The 18,380-nt window shown below is 55.7% G+C and overlaps 1 protein-coding gene across 1 annotated transcript in view; it reads left to right on the top strand.

The window, feature by feature from the left end:
- The window catches only part of Exoc3l2 (exocyst complex component 3-like 2), a gene marked incomplete in the record, with an annotated part of 20,900 nt that extends 7,717 nt beyond the window's left edge, over positions 1 to 13,183 (top strand). The window contains 10 exon segments of the mRNA XM_005412504.2: positions 1 to 239; positions 2,091 to 2,202; positions 2,956 to 3,057; positions 3,148 to 3,248; positions 3,729 to 3,839; positions 5,793 to 5,928; positions 9,200 to 9,322; positions 9,658 to 9,813; positions 10,868 to 10,989; positions 12,536 to 13,183. Coding sequence (XP_005412561.2) covers positions 1 to 239; positions 2,091 to 2,202; positions 2,956 to 3,057; positions 3,148 to 3,248; positions 3,729 to 3,839; positions 5,793 to 5,928; positions 9,200 to 9,322; positions 9,658 to 9,813; positions 10,868 to 10,989; positions 12,536 to 12,827 — 1,494 coding nt within the window.
- Positions 13,184 to 18,380: the final 5,197 nt, after the last annotated feature.

Raw genomic sequence — 18,380 nt, 5'->3', positions numbered from 1 at the left:
GGGGCGCCCGGGGGCCTCTCCGGGCAGCTGGAGGCGCTGCGCTCTCGGCTGCTGGAGGACATGGCCGTGGTGCGTGGCCGCCTGGCCCCCGCCTACCCCGCCGGCCTGGGCGCCTTCGGCGTCTACCTGCGCGGCTACCACGGTGCGCTGGCCGAGTGGCTGGGGGCCTCCGCCCGCCGCAGGCTGCCGCTGGCCGACCGCTACGCGCTGCTGCACTGGCACAACCAGGTGTACCCCAGGTGAGCTGGGACCGGTGCTGGCACGTCGCCCCCTCGGCCTCACCCCTAGCCCGGCCGCTGCAGACCCCACGGACCTTGGAACAGGTCTCCGACTCACTCCATTGAAACGGTCCTGTGCAGCACTGGCGGTGGTCACAGCCCTCGAATCAGCGCTGACCGCTGCCACCTTGCCCGCCTTCCCCTTGGTCAGAGAGCCTCGGGGTACTCCAGGCCCAGAACCTGGGCCCTGTCCGCACCTGCATTTCCGGGTTCTGAGCAGAGCCCACCCTCCCTTTCCTGTAGCCCCATAAATCCCCAGACCTAGAACCTGAGCTTTAGACGGTTCCACTCCTAGAATCTCAGGCAGCTTGATCCTTCCAGTCTTCTAACTGTAGCACCACCTGCCCTTCCGGCCCTAGCACACGGCCCCACTGATTCTCCCAGTTCTAAAATCTCAGCACCCAACAAAAAACAAAAACTATAAAATTTCATCCTGGTTGACCAGGGCAGTCCTGGTAGCTGTGTGCAGTGGACCCTTCAGTGAGGGCTGCAGGTCTCAGGTCACTGGAGTCGTCCCCCTCCCGTCCTCAGGTGTCAGCACTCTGGACCACGCCCACGCTAGGCCCTCTGCCCTGCTGACCCTCAGGCTTGGTACTGTTGAGCCTTAGAACTCCAGAGTCCTTACCCTGCTCTGTGTCTAGATCTTAGGGCCTTAGTGCTGTTGATGCTTTAGATCTCTTTTTTTTTTTTTTTTTTCTCTTTTTGAGACAGGATCTCACTATGTAGTTCAGGCTGCCCTTGAGCTCACTTATGTAGCCCAGGGTGGCCTTCAACTCACAAGGATCCTCCTGCCTCAGCCTCCTGAGTGCTGGGATTACAGGCGAGCACCACCACGCCTAGCAATACTTTCAGTTTTAACACTGTGGCTTTATGATTCTTTAGCTCTAGGCCCTTAGTGCCAAGGAACCTTCCAATCCCGCCCCGCAGCCCCCTGCCCTCTTTGGGTCCTAGACCTTGACCCTGCTGTCCCTCCTAGTTTTAGAACTGCTGTACTATGGGCCCCTCGGATGCTATAACTGCAGCATCTAGAACCTCAGGGTCCTTGACCTCCCAGCGTTGGAATCCATGGAGCTTTAAACCGTGAAACATACCCCTCTTGTGACTGGAGGAAAGGATAGGGTGCTTAGCTCCCCCTGGGTCCACTCCAGGGATAGGGAGCTCGGCCGTACCCAAACCACACCTTGGCTAGTGAAGGGATGGGTGGCTCCTCTGTCAAAGTCAGGAGCTGTCACCCGGAGAACACCAGCCCCGTAGATCCATTCGGACACACGTCATTGAGGCTGTCAGTGCAGCCCATCCGGGAGAAGAGGAGGCAGGCCGGGGAGTCTGGACAGCTTCCCGGAGCTGTGGGACAGGGTTGAGTCCGATTTGTAAGATGATGTTCCTGATGGACCAGATGCCATGAGCAAAGTGTGGGTGAGGCTGGGGTGGGGAGGCACAGGGGTTCCCAGCCCAGGCATAGGGGGCAGAGAAGGAGTGTGGGGGCCACGCCAAGCGGCGGGCACCAAGGCAGAGGAGCGAGGCAGAAGGGAGCTTCTGTCTGGGGAAGGCCATCATGAGCGATGTCCCATTGTCAGATCATCAAGCCCGAACTTGACCCCAGAGGTCTTGCCCGGACACCATCCATCAGGTGACTCAGAAAGCTGGAGCCAGAGGAGCAGCCATTCCAAAGATTTCCTCTCAGATGAGCAACGCTGGCCCAGAGAGAGGAAGGGAGTGGCCCAGGGTGACAAACAGTGGGTGTGAGGCACGAGGTGTCCCATCACCCACTCCCCCCTCACAGGCCTCCCTGTCTTCTGCCCTCTCCCCCAGGGAGGTCCTAGGGCTGGTGGACATGGTCGCTCTGGAGAATGGGGAGCTGGGGCCCCTCCTGTCCGCCGGCACTCTGCGGGGTCTGGAGGATGAATGTGTCACAGATGTCAAGGTACCTGGGACTCAGCATTGTCATTTGGGGCTGAGAGGGGCTCCGCAGCGGGGGAGGGCTCGTGGTGAGGTTGGGGGCCTCTCCCGTCTTTACCATTTTTCTGTCCCTTTTCCTTTTGTGAGCCTCTGAGTTCTGCCCAAAGGCCAGAGCTGTACAAGCCCAGACCGATCATTTCCATATCCCATGTTACACCCCAAGCACTCCCCCTGGGGAGTAGGAATAGTTGGCCATGGTCCTGTATGGCAGGAGCCTTCAAACCTCAGAGCAAGAGGAGCCTAGCCATGGCCCAAACTCCCAGCGTCGGCCTCAAAGCAGCTTTGCCCCCCGAGAGGCTGAGAGTAAACGTGGTTAACTCAGGCTGGGCACATGCATGCCTAAGCAGAGTGGCCTGATCACCATGCCCAGCTTGGCAACAGTGGCATTTCCTGTCTGAGTGCCAGGCCTGCCCCAGCCACAGAAATCGGATCCTTGCCGCTCCAGAGCCTGGAGAATCGAACATTTCCAGCTAAACCCACTTGCTAAATTGAAGACCACCCATCGGGTGGGAGCATCCGAGATGCTTAAACCTCTGCAATTCTCCAACCCCAGAAGCTGACAGTCTTGATCATTCAGCAGGACCTAGAAGCAGCATTCGCAGCACCATCCCACAAGGAGATGTCGACCTTTCAACTCCGTGGTTATTCGTGTGTCAGACCCTAGCCTCAGGAATGCAAGGGCGCAGCCCTGACCCTGCCTGTCTCCCCACTTCTCCAGGCTCAGACCCGGGCAGCCCTGCTTCGGGTGCTGCAGGAGGACGAGGAACACTGGGGGGACCTGGAGGACCGGACCAGCGGCCTGGCCCAGGACGTGTGTGAGGTAGGAGGACAGAGGAAGGGGGATCCGCTGGGTGGGGCAGGGCAGGAGGGGGCCCACCGTACCTTACCTCCTGTCCCCTGGCCTGTGCAGCTGCTGGAAGAGCACACGGAGCGAGCACCCCGCATCAGCCAGGAGTTAGGGGAGCGCATGGCACACTGCTGTCTGGGCGGGCTGGCAGAGTTCCTGCAGAGGTATGGGGCTGCGGGGGGCAGGCCTGGGGCTGGGCATCAGAACTGGGGTCTGCCAGAGAGGTGAGTGGGCATGGTGCTAAGGTGAGCAGGAGCGGAGCACCGTGGCACAAGCCTGGAATCCCAGCACCCGGGAGGCTGAGGCAGGACTGCAAGTCTGAGCCCAGTCTGGGCAGCTTAGCAGCTTTCCAAGACCATCTCAAAATGAAAATTAAATTAAAAAGGTAGTAATTTAAAAGGGCTGGGGATCTGGATCAGTGCCAAAGGCCGTGGGTTTAACCTCCAGTACCCAAAAAGTGGGCACATGGGGCTGAGGATTTAGCTCAGTGGCACAGTGCCTGCCTGGCAAGCACAAGATCGTGAGTTCAATTCCCGGTACCAGAAAAAAACAAACAAAAAAAAACCAAAAAAGTGGGCACAGGAGTGGTGGGATCAGGACCGCAGGCCGCATGGACCCCTGCCATCTGCCCCTCCTTCCGCCAGCTTCCAGCAGCGCGTAGAGCGATTCCATGAGAACCCGGGAATCCGGGAGCTGCCGCCTGACACCTACATCAGCAGGACCATCGCCCTGGTCAACTGCGGGCCCCCCCTGAGGTGAGAGCACCCCCATACGACCCCCATGTGTCAGAGCGGTTCCAGGTGGCAGCTGAATTAGGGCGTTGGTTCCTGGGTGGGGATCACAGAACTGATGCAGGGAGGGTGCATGTCACATGTTGGCTCAGGGTGACCTTAGGAGCATGAAATCCTGGAGTCCTAGAAACAGCTGTAGCATCATGGAGGAGTAGAACCGGAACCAAATATTAAGGTGTGACAGTCATAGTAGCCTCTAGGTGTAGTGCTGTACGCCTGTGATCCCAGCAGTCAGGAGGCTGGGGCAGGAGGATCGCCATGAGTTTGAGGCTCCATAGTGAGCTCAAGACCAGCCTGGACTACGTATCGAGACCCTGTCTGAAAACACCAACCAAAAAAAAAAAGAAGACAAAGAAAAATTATAGAAAACAGAAGCCAGACTCAATGATTCTAAGAATTATTATTTTGCTCTTTTATCTTTGTGTTGACTTATTTTAAATTTCATTTTTTGAATTTATTTATGCATGTCTGATACAGAAGCAGTTTTTTTCCTGAATATTTTCCATCCATGGTTGCTTGAAGCCATAGAGGCAGCGCTGTGGATGTGGAGGGCTGGCCGTGGTGGCAGTGCATGGTGGCTGCTCCTTCCCTCCACGACTTAGCAGCCTGGACAGCTTCTGTTGTACTTAGCATCTCGAGCTCTGGGCTGGGCCTGGGGCTTAGCAGCCAGCACTTGCCCAGCAGGTGTGAGGCCCTGGCTTCCGTCGCCAGCACAGAGAAAAAAAAATCACCATTGGAACTGTATGTAATCTACTCCCTGGCGGTCTCATTGTTTGTTTCATTGTCCCTGATGCATGGACATTGGTTCTACTTTTCCAGGACACGTGCCACCTCCTGTTAGCATCCCGCTGGCCCCGAGGGCTGCTTCTTAGGTGAAGGGGAGCAGGGCTCAGGGAAGCACAGCCTGCCGCAGTGGTGAGAGACCAGGGCAGAATTGCACAACTGCAGATGAAGTGGAGAACCACAGACAGAATGGAGGCCATGTCACTGTCCCCCAGAGAGCACCAAGGGAGAGGGCGGGTACACATCTGTAATCCCAGCACTGTGGGAGGCTGAGGCAGGAGGATTGAAATTCCAGCCCAGGTTGGGCAATTTAGTGATTTAGCGAGACTCTCTCAAAGTAAAAAATTAAAAGGGCTGGAGTTGTAGTTCAGTGTGAAGGCTCTGGCAGCAACCCCCAGTACACACACACACACACACACACACACACACACACACACACACGCACACACACGCACACACTCAGAGAAATAAAGACCCCCAAGAGGCCTCTCTGCCCCCAAATACCCGAGACTCCCCCAGAAATCTCCATGCCTCCTGACATCTGCCCACCCCTCCAGATACCATTCACACTCTCAATATCCCCTCAGCCCCCCAGATGTCCTCCAGCCTCCAGACATCCCCAGTCCCCCAATATTCCTCCATCCCCTAAATGTTCCACATCTTCCCTGACACCCCAAATCCAAACTGTTTTGTTTTTATGTTTTATTTATTTATTTTTTAATCTTTTTGAGACAGGGTCTCAATATGCAGTTCAGGCTGGCCTTGATCTCACTTTGTAGCTGAGGCTGGTCTTGAACTTGTAATGATCCTCCTGCCTCAGCCTTTTGAGTGCTGGGATTACAGGCGTGCGCCACCATGCCTGGCTGTTTTGTTTTGAAACAGGATCTTGCCCTGTAGTTTATTTGGGTTGGTCTTGAACTCATGGGAATCCTTATGCCTCAACCTCCTGAGCCCTGCGATTATAGACGTGCAGCACCAGTCCCGGCTTCCCGTGACACTTTCTAGCCCCTAGACCTTCCCTGAGCCTCTGACCTACCTCTGTTTTCTCCTCTCCTTGGAAGAGGGGACTGGCCCAGGTGGTTGGGCTGAGACATTCAGGCTTCCTTACTTCTGTTTCTGCTTTGATCCCCACAGAGCTCTGGCCGAGCGCCTGGCCAGGGTAGGGCCCCCCGAAAGTGAGCCGGCCCGGGAAGCCTCGGCCAGCGCTCTGGACCGCGTGACCCGGCTGTGCCACCGCGTCCTGGCCGACCTGCTCTTCCAGGAGCTGCAGGTGAGGCGGGGCCTGGGCTGGGGCCGTGTCAGGACCGAGGGCCCTGCAGTCCTCTCTGCCCAGGACTCGGTGTTGGGGAAACAGGCCGAGTAGGGGTGACGGGTGGGGGCGGGTACAGGAAGGACACGGGAGGAAGCAGCCAACAGGAGGACAAGAGCCACCCCAGACAGGAGCTCCAGTGGAGCCTCCCCTCTGCGGCCCCCAAATCTATGCCCGGGATCCCCTTTCCCTCCTCTGAATCCTCCTAATGAAAGTCGAAGACCTCGTCCTGGCTCTTGTAGCCTTGCACACCCCGTCTCCTGCCCCTCTCAACCTTCGGCCCCTGCTCGCCTACTCCAGCCACAGCGGCCCCTAGGCCTCTGCCCTTGCCATTCTCAGGCCAAACGCCCCACAGTTCCCCGGCTCACGTCTTCCTCATCTTGCCTGAAATATCACCTTCTCCATGAAACCATCCCTGATCATCCCACTTCACACAGAATCGCCCTAGTCCCAGCTACCCAGGAGGCTGAGGCAGGAGTTGAGGCTCAGCCTGAGCGACATAGTGAGAACCTGTCTCTGAAAAAGAAGAAGCCCGGGGGCTGGGGATTTAGCTCAGCGGCAAAAGCGCCTGCCTGGCAAGCGCAAGGTCGTGAGTTCGGTTCCCGGTACCGGAGAAAAACCAAAAAAAAAGAAAAAGAAGAAGCCCGAGACTTCTTCTGACTTTCTGCTCTGTTTGTCTCCCACAGCACTTACTGTCACCTGCCGTCTGTATCCTCATGTATTTATTGTGGCACTGGTGATGGAGCCCCAGGCCTGGTACCTGCTAGGCAAGCTCTACCAGTGAGCTGTATCCTCAGCTCTTTTTATTATTACCTTAAAATCTGGGTCCTCCCACTGGAATGTTAGCTGTTCAAGTGGAGGGATTGGTGGAAGTTTTCTTTTTTTAAAAAATAAGTTTATTTATTTACTTAAACATAGAAAGACAAGGCATGTAGCTCAGTGCACTGTCCTGGGTTCAATTACCAATACAACAAAAACATATTTCTCAGCCAGGCATGGTGCACATACGTGTGATCTCAGCACTCTGGGAGGCTGAGGCAGGTGGATCCCAGTTTTGAGCCCAGCCTGAGCAAGATCATATATCTCCATGGCGGAAGTTTTCTAAAATAACTTCATGACAGAAAACTTCAGGTGTCCATAATCCCAAGCAGACAGAATGACCCCCATGTACGCAGATGGCACTTCTCGACAATCTTGTTTCCCCTCCCCCCACCTCCCCAATTATTTGCTTCTTGGGGATGGGACCCGAGGCCTCTGGCTTGCAAGGAGCCTGGGTCCCACTGAGCCATGCCCCACCCTTCCGCCATGGAATTCTGTCATTTCCTCTATCCCCCTATATCTCCAAAAGACAAGAAATCTTTTTTAAACAAATATAACCAACTACCTCATGGAGGGGAGGTGTCCTACAATGTAGTGCAGGCCAGTCTCAAACTCACTATGTAGCCCAAGTGGGCATCAAACTTGCAGTCCTCCTGCCTCGGCCTCCCTAAACGCTGGGATTGCAGGCATTTAACAGTGTCATTTTATATCTAACAAGTGGAACAATGATTCCTTGATGTCATCAGGTACAGACTTCGCAGTAACAGCAAACTCTGTCTTCCATGCCAGGGACTAAGCTGGGAGAGCCTCAGCTCACTTAATTCTCGTCGTGCTCCTGGGAGAAGGGTTTACTAGGGGCTCTACTTAGCCAAGACTGGGATTAGGCCGGGCAGCCGCAGCCAGGGAGACCTGGCTCAGTCTAGAATCCTTTCTTGAAATACACATTTTTTCTTCTTTTATTATTTTGTTTGGTAGCGGAACTCGAACTCAGGACCTCATGCTTGCCAGGCAGGCATTATGCCACTGAACTAAATCCTCAGCCCCTAGAATTCTTTCTATAAACCACTCTATATGTTCTCAGAGAGAGAGGGAAGGAGAGAGAAAGGATTTTTTTTTTGTGGTACCAGGAATCGAACTCAGGACTCATGCTTGCCAGGCAGGTGTTCTGCCACTGAGCTATATCACCAGCCCAAGAGAGAGAGAAAGGGAAGGAGGGAGATTGGGTGAGACAGTGGGACAGAGAGGGGGGAACATTAGAGACAGAGAGGAGACTAGGGTCTGTTCAGTGTGGGTCTGAGGGGCTGTGGGCGCGCAGGAAGGTGTAGGGAATTCAGGTGCACTGGGAGAAGGGGGGCTGTTTTGCACGTTACTTCTGCGCCCAGTTTTTTTTTTGTTTTTGTTTCTATTTTTAAAAAGCCTCATTTTGGGCTGGGGATATAGCTCAGTGGCATAAGTGCCTGCCTGGCAAGCACAAGGTCGTGAGTTCATACCCGGTACTGAAAAAAAAAAAAAAAAAAATTAAAAAGCCCTATTTTTGGAAGTTTTGAAAACTCACTGGAAAGTGTGGAAAAGGGGTCCTGTGACTGCGTGGGATGGGGACCCCTACTGTCTGTGCCTTCTGCTCCCTCCCAGCCCCCGGTGGTGCTCGGAGGCTCTGTCCCGCTCTGCCCGGGCCCCACCCTCTCCAGGTGGCCGGCCTCCTGTGAACCCTCCGCTCTCCTCCGCTCTCCTCCGCTCTCCTCCGCTCTCCTCCGCTCTCCTCCGCTCTCCTCCGCCTCCTCCCTAGTTTCTGCCTGCTGCTCCCTGCTTCCTCCCCGGGCCTGGGGAGCCATGGCAGGTCCTGCCCTGGGCCTCTGAGCAGCTTCCATGCGCCTGGGCTTCCGGTCACACAGTTCCCTGACACGCACTTTACAAAGCGCAGGCTTGGTTAATGCTCCGCAGTCTCTGTCTTAAAGATGGTAATCATTTCTCAGCTTGGTTCGCGTGTTTTCATTTTGCCCTGGGCGGAGAATTCAATATGCAGGTGGACTTGCCTGCCTCTGTGACCCCTGTCCTGGTCCTCAGACCCCTTGGACTCCGCCTGCTGTCTGAAATCGGAGGCTTCTTCACTCCCTCCTCACTCCGCTAGCAGTGACCAGCACTGGGGTCTCAGCTTTGTGTCTCTTCCTGGACTCTGTGCTCCAAAGTCCTAGTCCTCCCAGCTCTGGGTTTTTACCATCTGGGCCCCATCTGTCTCTCCCTGTGCGCCAGCTTCGAGCCCCAGCAGGGCAGGGCAGGGCACGTGCTGGATCCTCCCAGCGGTGTCCCTGAGCATGGCCCAGCTCTGGGTCAGCCGCAGCAGGGCTTGGAGATCCCTCTCCTGAGAGAAGAGTGAAGGACGAGGCGGTGACCGGCCTGCACTCTGTCCCCGCAGCCGCACTTCAACAAGCTGATGCGCCGGAAGTGGCTGAGCAGCCCGGAGGCGCTGGACGGCATCGTGGGCACTCTGGGCGCGCAGGCCCTGGCGCTGCGCAGGATGCAGGACGAACCTTACCAGGTGCGGCGTGCTACGTGCTGCGGGGCTCCCTCAGGACCCCTGCACTTCGCGTGGGGATCTATGGGGCGGACAGGCGCGCCCCTGGGAACTGGGCTGCAGGGCCAGGCTAGGGTCCATGGGGGAGGCTATATAATGGGGCATCCTTCGGGGGCCAGAAGGAGGTGTCTGCGGGCAGATTCAGGGTGACAGTGGGTAGACACGATCACCCGTGGGAGTCCGGAGGCCCCTCGGGCTGGAAGGCTGGGGGAGGGGAGCGTCGGGACGGGTCCCCCGCGGCCTGGCGGGTGAGTGCTGGGCACTGGAGCGCTTACCTCCTTGTCCCTCCGGGGTCCCAGGCGCTGGTGGCCGAGCTGCACCGGCGCGCGCTGGTGGAGTACGTGCGGCCGCTGCTCCGCGGGCGTCTGCGCTGCCGCTCCGCGCGGACGCGCAGCCGTGTGGCCGGAAGGCTCCGGGAGGACGCGGCGCAGCTGCAGCGGCTGTTCAGGCGGCTGGTGAGTGCGGCCCCGCCCTAGGGCTTTGGGGGACAGCAGCGCAGGACCCCCTGACCCACCCTTGGCTTGGAAAATCGTTTCTCTCTAGGAAAGTACCTGCCAGGTGCTTTATTCAGCCCCCGAAATAAGAAGATCTCTGTGAGGGTTGAAGGAGTCCATCATTTAATTTCTGTTACAGCGCTCCGGTGGTTCCCTTCCGAGCTGCCACCCATAAACGTTACCTATTATTACTATGAGCATAGTCAAAGCTAAGTGCAGCCTGGTGTGGTGACACACGCCTGTAATCTCAGCACTCTGGAAGGCTGAGGCAGGAGGATCACAACTTCAAGTCTAGGCTAGACAGGTAGCTCAGTGCAAAAACCTGTTCTCGATCACCGGTACCCAACACCCACCAAAAAACTAAGTGCAACAGTCACTCAGGATCCCAGTGGAAGAACTGGAGACAGACAAGTCTTTCTGTTCAGCTGCAGCCAGCAGGGCTGGAAGGACCTCACTGCTCTTTCCCATGTTCTCCCCTGGAATCCTTGAAAGCGTTTTTGTTTTGGAAACTTTCTGAGACAACTGTGGATTTGCCTGCGGTTCTAAGACAGGGTGCGCAGTGCCCTGGATAGGCTCTATCCAGTTTCCCTGGAATGGCGACATATTCTGTAACCTTGCACTAGGTTTCCAGCTTGGGTCGCCTAGCCCCAGTTATCTGCAGAACTAGTATTGATTTTCCTTCAAATGCCTGAAGATTCTAGATAACCTCTGGCTAGTGTCTTCTGACTTATTTTTTTAAACTAAGGATTTGATCCAGGGTCTTCACACTCAGTTACATTCCCAGAGCTTTTATTATTACTGAGACAAGCAAGGTCTTGGTAAATCACTAAACTGCCCAGGCTGGGTTGGAACTTGTACTCCTCCTCCCTCAGCCTCCCAGAGTGCTAGGATTACTGACCCTTTTTATAAATGGGGGAAACAGGCCAGGAGGAGCTAGAAAGGCAGAGCCCACCTCTTGTGGAAGGGTATTTGGGGAGGGCACAGGGCACAGAGTGAGCCTTGCACCCTTCCACAGGAGTCCCAGGCCTCGTGGCTGGACGCTGTGGTGCCACACCTGGCCGAGGTGCTGCAGCTGGAGGACACCCCCAGCATCCAGGTGGAGGTGGCCGTGCTGGTGCGTGACTACCCTGACATCAGGTGAGAGCTGGCCTGACGCCTGCTGCCTGCCGGCCAGGTCTCCGCAGCCCTGGCCTCCGTCCCGTTTCCTGCCTCTTGGGCAAGGGCGGGAGGCGGCGAGCGTGTCTGACGGCCGTTTCCTGCTGGAACCAGGGCATTATTAATACGATTTCCCTCCTTCTGCCGCCGCCGGCACCACTGCCGCCACCGCCACCAGGGCTCACAAACAAACAGGCGGTCACAGGAAGCCCAGGGCAGGGGGGCACGGGCAGCCCGGCAGGAAGGGCCAGCCCGGCAGGGAGCCCGGGGGACGCGGGGACACGCTGGGCACGGGGCACACACGCACTGGAGCAGCCGCGGGCACCATCCAGATCCTCGTGGGCCGCTTCCTTTCTGTGTGACGTTCTCTGAGCCTCAGCTTCCTCATCTGCCGTAGGGAGGACAGTGCGCCTTCGTGGGATTCTTGGGGAATTCACCATCGTTGGCATGGGTGACATGTCTGCTGAGTCCTTAGTCCTAAATAAGCACCTTCCCCCCAGACTAGGGGGATTGACCCCAGAGCCTTCACCCTGAGTTACATCCCCAGCTCTTTTTGCGGGGGTCGGGAGTAGAGTCTAAGTTGCCCAGGCTGGGTTTGAACTTTGGATTCTCCTGCCTCAGCCTCTCAAAACGCTGAGCTTACAGGTGTACATCACCACACCCAGCTCTCAACAAGCATCTCATATGAGTACCCTATAAGGGGTGGAATTGAAGCTACTTTATTTTGGTACCGGGAGTAGAACTCAAGACCTCACGCTCGCCAGGCAGGCGCTGTGCCACTGAGCTACATCCCCGACCCTGAAGCTACTTCAGAAACCACTTGCAAGTAACTGCCCTGCAGCGTGCAGCTCTCAGTTAGCAAGTGTCAGTGCTGGGATTTGAACCTAGGCAGCTGGCTGGCTGGGAAACCAGTACTGTACACTGGACCGCCCGCCATCCTATATTGCCATCTGTGAGTGCCCGATGGTGGCGGTGGTGACAGCAGCCAGACCAGGGGGACAAACCCCAGGATGGAGGGGAGGTGTGAGCAGGTCTGGGCTTGAGGGGCGGCTGAGGGTCTGCCTCCGGGGAGCAGGGTCACATCCTTTGAAGGCACGGATCTTGGAGTCCCCCAGTCCTGAGGGTCCCAGCACTCCTACTGGCTGAGGTTCTGCCCGAGCCGTGGCCGTGGGCCTTCTGGGGAAAGGTAAAGGGAAGCTGAGGCTTCGCTGTAACATGCCGTAGGCGTGCTGGTCCCTGGGTGGAAATTCAGGAGACACTGAGCTAAACCAGAGTGAAGACTAAAGGTTAATTTAATCAGGGTCTGAGACTTGGGGTGATAAGGATCCTACACTGGGTGAGGAGGTGATGGCTGTTGGAGTTGATTGTAAGGGGAGGATCTGGAAAGGCTGGGCGGCTCTGGGACGAGGGAAGGGACAGGGAGGTGACACTGGGAAGGGGGACAGAGGAGCTCCTGGGATTCTGGCTTGGGTGGGGCAGACAGGTGGGTCCAGGACCACCCTGCACCTGTCGGATCTTCTGTCCCCAGGCGGAAGCACGTGGCCGCCCTGCTCGATGTCCGTGGCCTGCACAGCACAGCTGCCCGGCAGGAGATCCTGGCCGTGGCCCGGGACCTGGAACTATCTGAGGGCGGAGTGCTGCCACCCCCTCGGGACCACGCTTTCTTCTCCGACATCCCCGTGCCTCGCCCGTCCTTCTGCCTCGGCCTCCCGCTTGTGCTGGGCCGCCTGCCCCTCTCCCGGCTGGCCAGGCCCAGCTTGGCCTGTCTGCCCCTGCGGCCTCGGCCCCTGTCACCACGGAGGCCCCGGGCCCAGCGCTGAGGGTCTCCCAGCTGTGCCTCAGTGTCCCCAACTTGCTGCTGGTGGCCCCGCCCCGTGACGCCATGCCTGGGACAGAGCCTCGTGGGGCAGGATCCTCAGGGGTCATCTTACCCATCCCCAAACTCCCCTCCAGAAGGACACAAAGGCCAGCGGGAGTGGAGATTCCCAAGGCCACAGAGGCATTCTGGCTCCTCCCCTGCGTGGTCCAGGGTGGCGGTGGCAGTGGCCGTGGCGTGGCGTTCTGGAAACTCAACAGAAATATCCCAGCCCCCCTCCCCCATCTCAAGGTCTGGCCCAGACCCAGCGTATTAAGGAATGTTCGATACTTAGAATAAAGAGGTTTCTATTTAACACTAGGAAGGGCCGAGTCCCGTGTGCGGGGGAGGGAGGATGGGGACAGGGCCCCGGGCCAAGCGCTCCTCACCGCCCAGGGCCAGGCCGGGGTCCAGCACTGGCCAGTAGGGCCAGCAGCTCCCAGCCGCCCCTTCGCACCAGGTCCCCGGGGCTGTGTGGCTCTGAGGCAGGGCCTTGGTCACTCTGAGCCAGGGGCTGTCTCCTTGTCCTCTTTCTCTGGGCCTGGGGGCTCCAGCTTGGCGCGACCTCCCCATCCATCCCCAGCGGGAAGCCGAGCTGAGAGAGGAAGGAGGTTGGGGGTAGGGCTGGCGGATCCAGGGCGCCCTCCTGGGTTGACACAGGAAAAATCTCAGGGTGGGAAAATTTCCAGCCTCTCACCCCCAGCCCCGCCGGATCCTGGTCCCCATGGAGACCTGGAGGTCACCTCGCTGCTGACCCCTGCCCCTCCGGCCTCCGCTGGACAGCACATGATGGATGCTTCCTGGCCTGTGTTGTGTTTTATTCTTCTCCCTGAGAAGTCAGAAAGAGGAGGCAGCCAGGGGTCAGCACTGGGGCCAGGGATGGAGCCTCACGCACGCACCCACCCACGTGTGGAGCCTCGGGGCCACGCTGCGTGGCCCTGGGCAGGAAGTTGGCCCGCTCTGGGCTGCCATCCCTTTCCCTTCTGGCCTTCATGCTTTACCCCCCCCAAAGGGAGCTTCCTATGTCTTTGATATGCAGAACAGCGGAGGAGATGGGAACAAGGATTTGTAGGACTTTGCATGAGTTACGTGGGTACTCTGATGGGTTCTTTTCAGATTTTTTTTTTTTTTTTTTTTTTTTGGTTTTTCTCCGGTACCAGGAACCGAACTCACAACCTTGCACTTGCCAGGTAGGTGCTTTTGCCGCTGAGCTAAATCCCCAGCCCCGGGTTCTTTTCAGATTGTGACCCGTTATTCACAATTGGCTTTGTCAAAATACGATGTCCATGGCAGAGAACCCATTCACTTAAAGTGTGTCGTTCGAGCCAGGCATGGTGGCACCAGTTTATTAATCTTAGCACTTGGGAGGCTGAGGCAGGAGACCTCCAAATACATCATGAGTCCAAGGCTAGCCTGCACTACACAGCCAGACCTATCTCAAAAAACCAAATATAAATAAAGTGCACCATTCAATAGTCTTTCTTTTTAAATAGGCAAGCACTGTATCACTAAGCTACATTCCCAACCCTCTTTTTAAAAATTCTTACTATTTTTTTGGTACCAGGTGTTGAACTCAGGACCTTATATTTGCCAAGCAAGGTGCTATGCCGCTGAACTATATCCCTTGCCTAATAAGTCTTACCTTTATCTATGTTTTTGTGGTGCTGGAGATTGAACCCAAGAATGCTCTACCCACTGAGCCATGTCTCCAACCCTTTTACTTTTTTTTTTTTTTTTTTTTTTTTTAGTCTTTTGAGACAGGGCCTTGCCATGCAGTTCAGGCAGGCCCTAAACTCACTATATAGCCCAGGATGGCCTCAAACTCATGGCAATCCTCCTGCCTCAGCCTCTCAAGTGCTGGAATTACAGGCATGTGCCACCACACCCAGCTGGCAGCCCTTTTTCATTTTTGCTTTTTCTTGAGACAGGGTCTCACTACGCACTTGAGGCTGGTCTTAAACTCATTATGTTGCCCAGGCTGGCCTCGAACTCACAGTGATCCTCCTGCCTCAGCCTCCTGAGTGCTGGGATTACAGGCATGTACCACACTTGGCTATGCTCTAAATTTTGATTCTCCTGCCTCAGCCTCCTGACTAGCTGGAATGATACAGCCCTTCCTTTTATTTATTTATTTATGTTGAGGTTCTAGGGTTGAAATCCAGGGGCTTATGCATGCCAGGCAAGGCTCTACATCCTCAGCCTCACAATAGTCTACCTTCTCTTTCTGTCTTTTCTGTCTCGTCTTTTTGTTGTTGTTGTTGTTGTTTTTTTGAGACAGAGTCTCACTGCACCGTTAAGGCTGGTCTTGAATTCACTATGTAGCCCAGGCTGGCCACGAACTCATGGCAATCCTCCTGCCTCAGCCTCCCGAGTGCTGGGATTACCAGCATGCGCCACTATTCCTGGCTAACCATTTTTATAGTCACAGTTGCACAACCATCACCAGCACCAATTTGAGGACATTGTCACTACCCTGAAGAGAAACCACAGGCCATGTAGCCTGCACCTCCCTCCAGCCAACCAGGCCCTGGCAGCCACTACTGCATTTTGCCTCTAATGGACATTTGCCTGTTGTCAGCACTTCGTGTAAACGGATTAGATAATGTGTATTGTTTTCTTTCTGGCTCCAGCCAGAAGCCTCAGGCTTCATGTATCAGGGCTTCACTTTTATTGCTGAGTAATATTCCATGGTATAGATGTACCCTGTTTTATTTATCTGTGTGTCAGCTCATAGATGTTTAGGCTGTTTCCATTTGGGGGCTATTATGAATGTTTTCTAGCTTGCATAGTTCTTTGGGCCTCAGAGAAGCTCTGACCTTGCTTTGCACCTCAGTTTGCATGGCTGTAAAGCGGGGTATAGGAGATCCTAACAGCTGCATTGATTAGGTGCTTACTGAATACCAAGTAGAGTGTTCACGTAAATTCACTCCACAAACTTGCAGGCTTGGAGACAGGAAGAAAAATCTTTCATCTAACAAAGGCTGAGCAGGGCTCCCCTCCCCAGATGCCCAGGCCAGTGTAGCAGCTCCCCTTCCCTGTGATGGGAGGGCCTTGGCAAGGTCACAGGTGTGGGTCTTTGCCACAGGTCTTGACCCGTGGAAAGCGCTGGAAAAATGATTCACAGTTGCAATTTGGACTCAGATCTGGGTTCAGATCCTGACTCCACCCTTTTCTGCTCTGGGATGGGTTTACAAGACCCCTATTCTGGGAAGGTGCTGGCTGAGTGTCCCAAATGCCAAGCATCTCATGTCACTGTCCCCCACCTGGGGAGGAGAGACTCTCCCCCAGGCCCGGAAGGTTGGGCATCTGCGGGAACTCTGCGTTGGAGGCCGAGGCTGGGATTCAAGCCTCCGTCCAGCCATCACATGGACTCAGGCCTTCCGCCACTGTCTGCTGGGCCCAAAGTGGAAACAACCGCAAGAGGCGTGGGGACAAATACTACAGGGCACAGCCACACAGCTGACACCACTTGGCAATAGAAAGGGCACCACCAAACGCAGAGGAGCATAGTTGTACTCCCAGGACTCAGGAGACTGAGGCAGGAGGATTCCAAGTTGGAGCCCAGCCTGGGTAACTTACTTAGTGTGACCCTGTCTCAAATAAAAAATAGAAAAGAGGGCTGAGGGTGTAGCTCAGTGTGAAGCTCTAGGTTTAATCCCCAGTACCAGGAGAAGGGGTGGGGAGGGCGGGCCCTGGGGTGAAGTTGTAGCCAGGACCTAAAAGAAAATTCCAGAAAAAAGCAGCGTGGGGCAGGCTGGGAAACCTCCACCCTGGGCTTCGCAGTCCCATCTGCAGCTCGAGTGAGGGCCGGACACGTCTGGGTCCCCTAGGCTTTCAACGGCGGTAGGCCCATGTAGGTCACTTTCCAAGGCGCGTAGTGTGCACCATGCGCCCTGCAATGTCTGGGCCCGCACCTCGATCCTGAGCCAATGCAGGGACCAGCAGGGGCCTGTGCCTCAGCCCTTTGTGCCCCCTGCCCCATCTATGAACCCAGCTGCCTGCTGGGCCCCAGGCCACCGCCTGAGACCCCTCCCCAACTCCTCCCTCCCTCCCTGAGCCCTTGTCCCTTTCCTGGGACCTCCCCCTCCTATGTCCCTATTTCCCCCTCTGAGCCCCCTCACATCCCTACACCTTCGAGACCCCAACCTGCCCTGGGCCCGCTGGGTCCTGTTCCCCACTTAGGGTCCCTGTGAGCCCCCATTGCTTCTATTCCTCTAAATCCATTTCATCTACCTACTTGGGTATCCATTCATCCTATTATTTATCCATCTGGTCACCCACCTATTTACTCATCTATCTACCCACCATTCCCTCCCTTTCTCCCTCCCTCCCTCCATCATCCCTCCATCATCCATCATCCATCATCCATCATCCATCACCCATCACACATCATCCATCCATTCATCATCCATTATCCATCCTCCATCATCCATCCATCCATCATCCATCCATCATCCATCCATCACCCATCATCCATCATCCATCCATCATCCATCATCCATCCATCATCCATCATCCATCCATCATCCATCATCCATCTATCATCCATCTTTTTTTTTTTTTTTTTTTTTTTTTGGGTTTTTTCCGGTACCGGGAATTGAACTCACGACCTTGTGCTTGCCAGGCAAGTGCTGTGCTGCTGAGCTAAATCCCCAGCCCCTCCATCATCCATCATCCATCATCCATCATCCATCATCCATACATCCATCATCCATCATCCATCATCCATACATCCATCATCCATCATCCATCATCCATCCTTCCATCATCCATCATCCATCCATCCTCTCATCCATCTATCCATTCCCCCTACTCACCCATCCACTCATCCATCCATCCATCTACCATCCATGCTTTCCTTTCACTCATCATCCATTGTATTCACCCATCCACCCACCCACTCATCCATCTATCCACTCACCCACCCACCCACCAATCCATTCCATTCACCCAAGTTCATCCTCTTCACCCGGACTTCTGTGGGGTGGTTCTCGGGACACTGCGGTGGCCTTCAAAGCTGGACCTCACCTTTCTGGGCCTGATCATCTGGTGGGAGAGCCATTTCCATCATCCAGAGTGGTCTAGACTGGACCAGGGGAGCTCAGGGAGGAGGGGGAGGCCCAGGGGTCCTGATTGATCCGGAAACCCAGGGCTTCTGGAGGAAGGGGTCAGCGCTGAGCTTGCCCCGCACCCAGATCATTCACATCATTTCTGGTTCAGTGTCCCAGGGGCCCTGATGAGGAAAAAGGAACCTGTTTCTGTTCTCTGGATTTTTAAAAATTTCCTTAAGGCTGGGCTTCGGCTGAGGGGTAAAGACCATGCCTGATGTGTGAGAGCGCTGGGTTGGACCCCAGCACTGAAAAGAACTCTAAACACTTCTTTAGATAAATCTGATAAACACATAGGAGGACACACAGATCGTCAGTGTGCAGTGCGAGGAGTGCAGCAGAGTCCCTCTGCTGTGTCTTGGTTATTTTGCTGTTGTTCCTTTAATGGCCACAGCACAGCTGGTGAGGGG

The sequence above is a fragment of the Chinchilla lanigera genome, unplaced genomic scaffold (genome assembly GCF_000276665.1).
Source record: "Chinchilla lanigera isolate Chin_1 unplaced genomic scaffold, ChiLan1.0 scaffold00154, whole genome shotgun sequence".
NCBI lineage: Eukaryota > Metazoa > Chordata > Mammalia > Rodentia > Chinchillidae > Chinchilla > Chinchilla lanigera.
The sequence above is the reverse complement of the archived record's forward strand: the minus strand, read 5'-3'. Positions and strand labels throughout refer to the sequence as shown.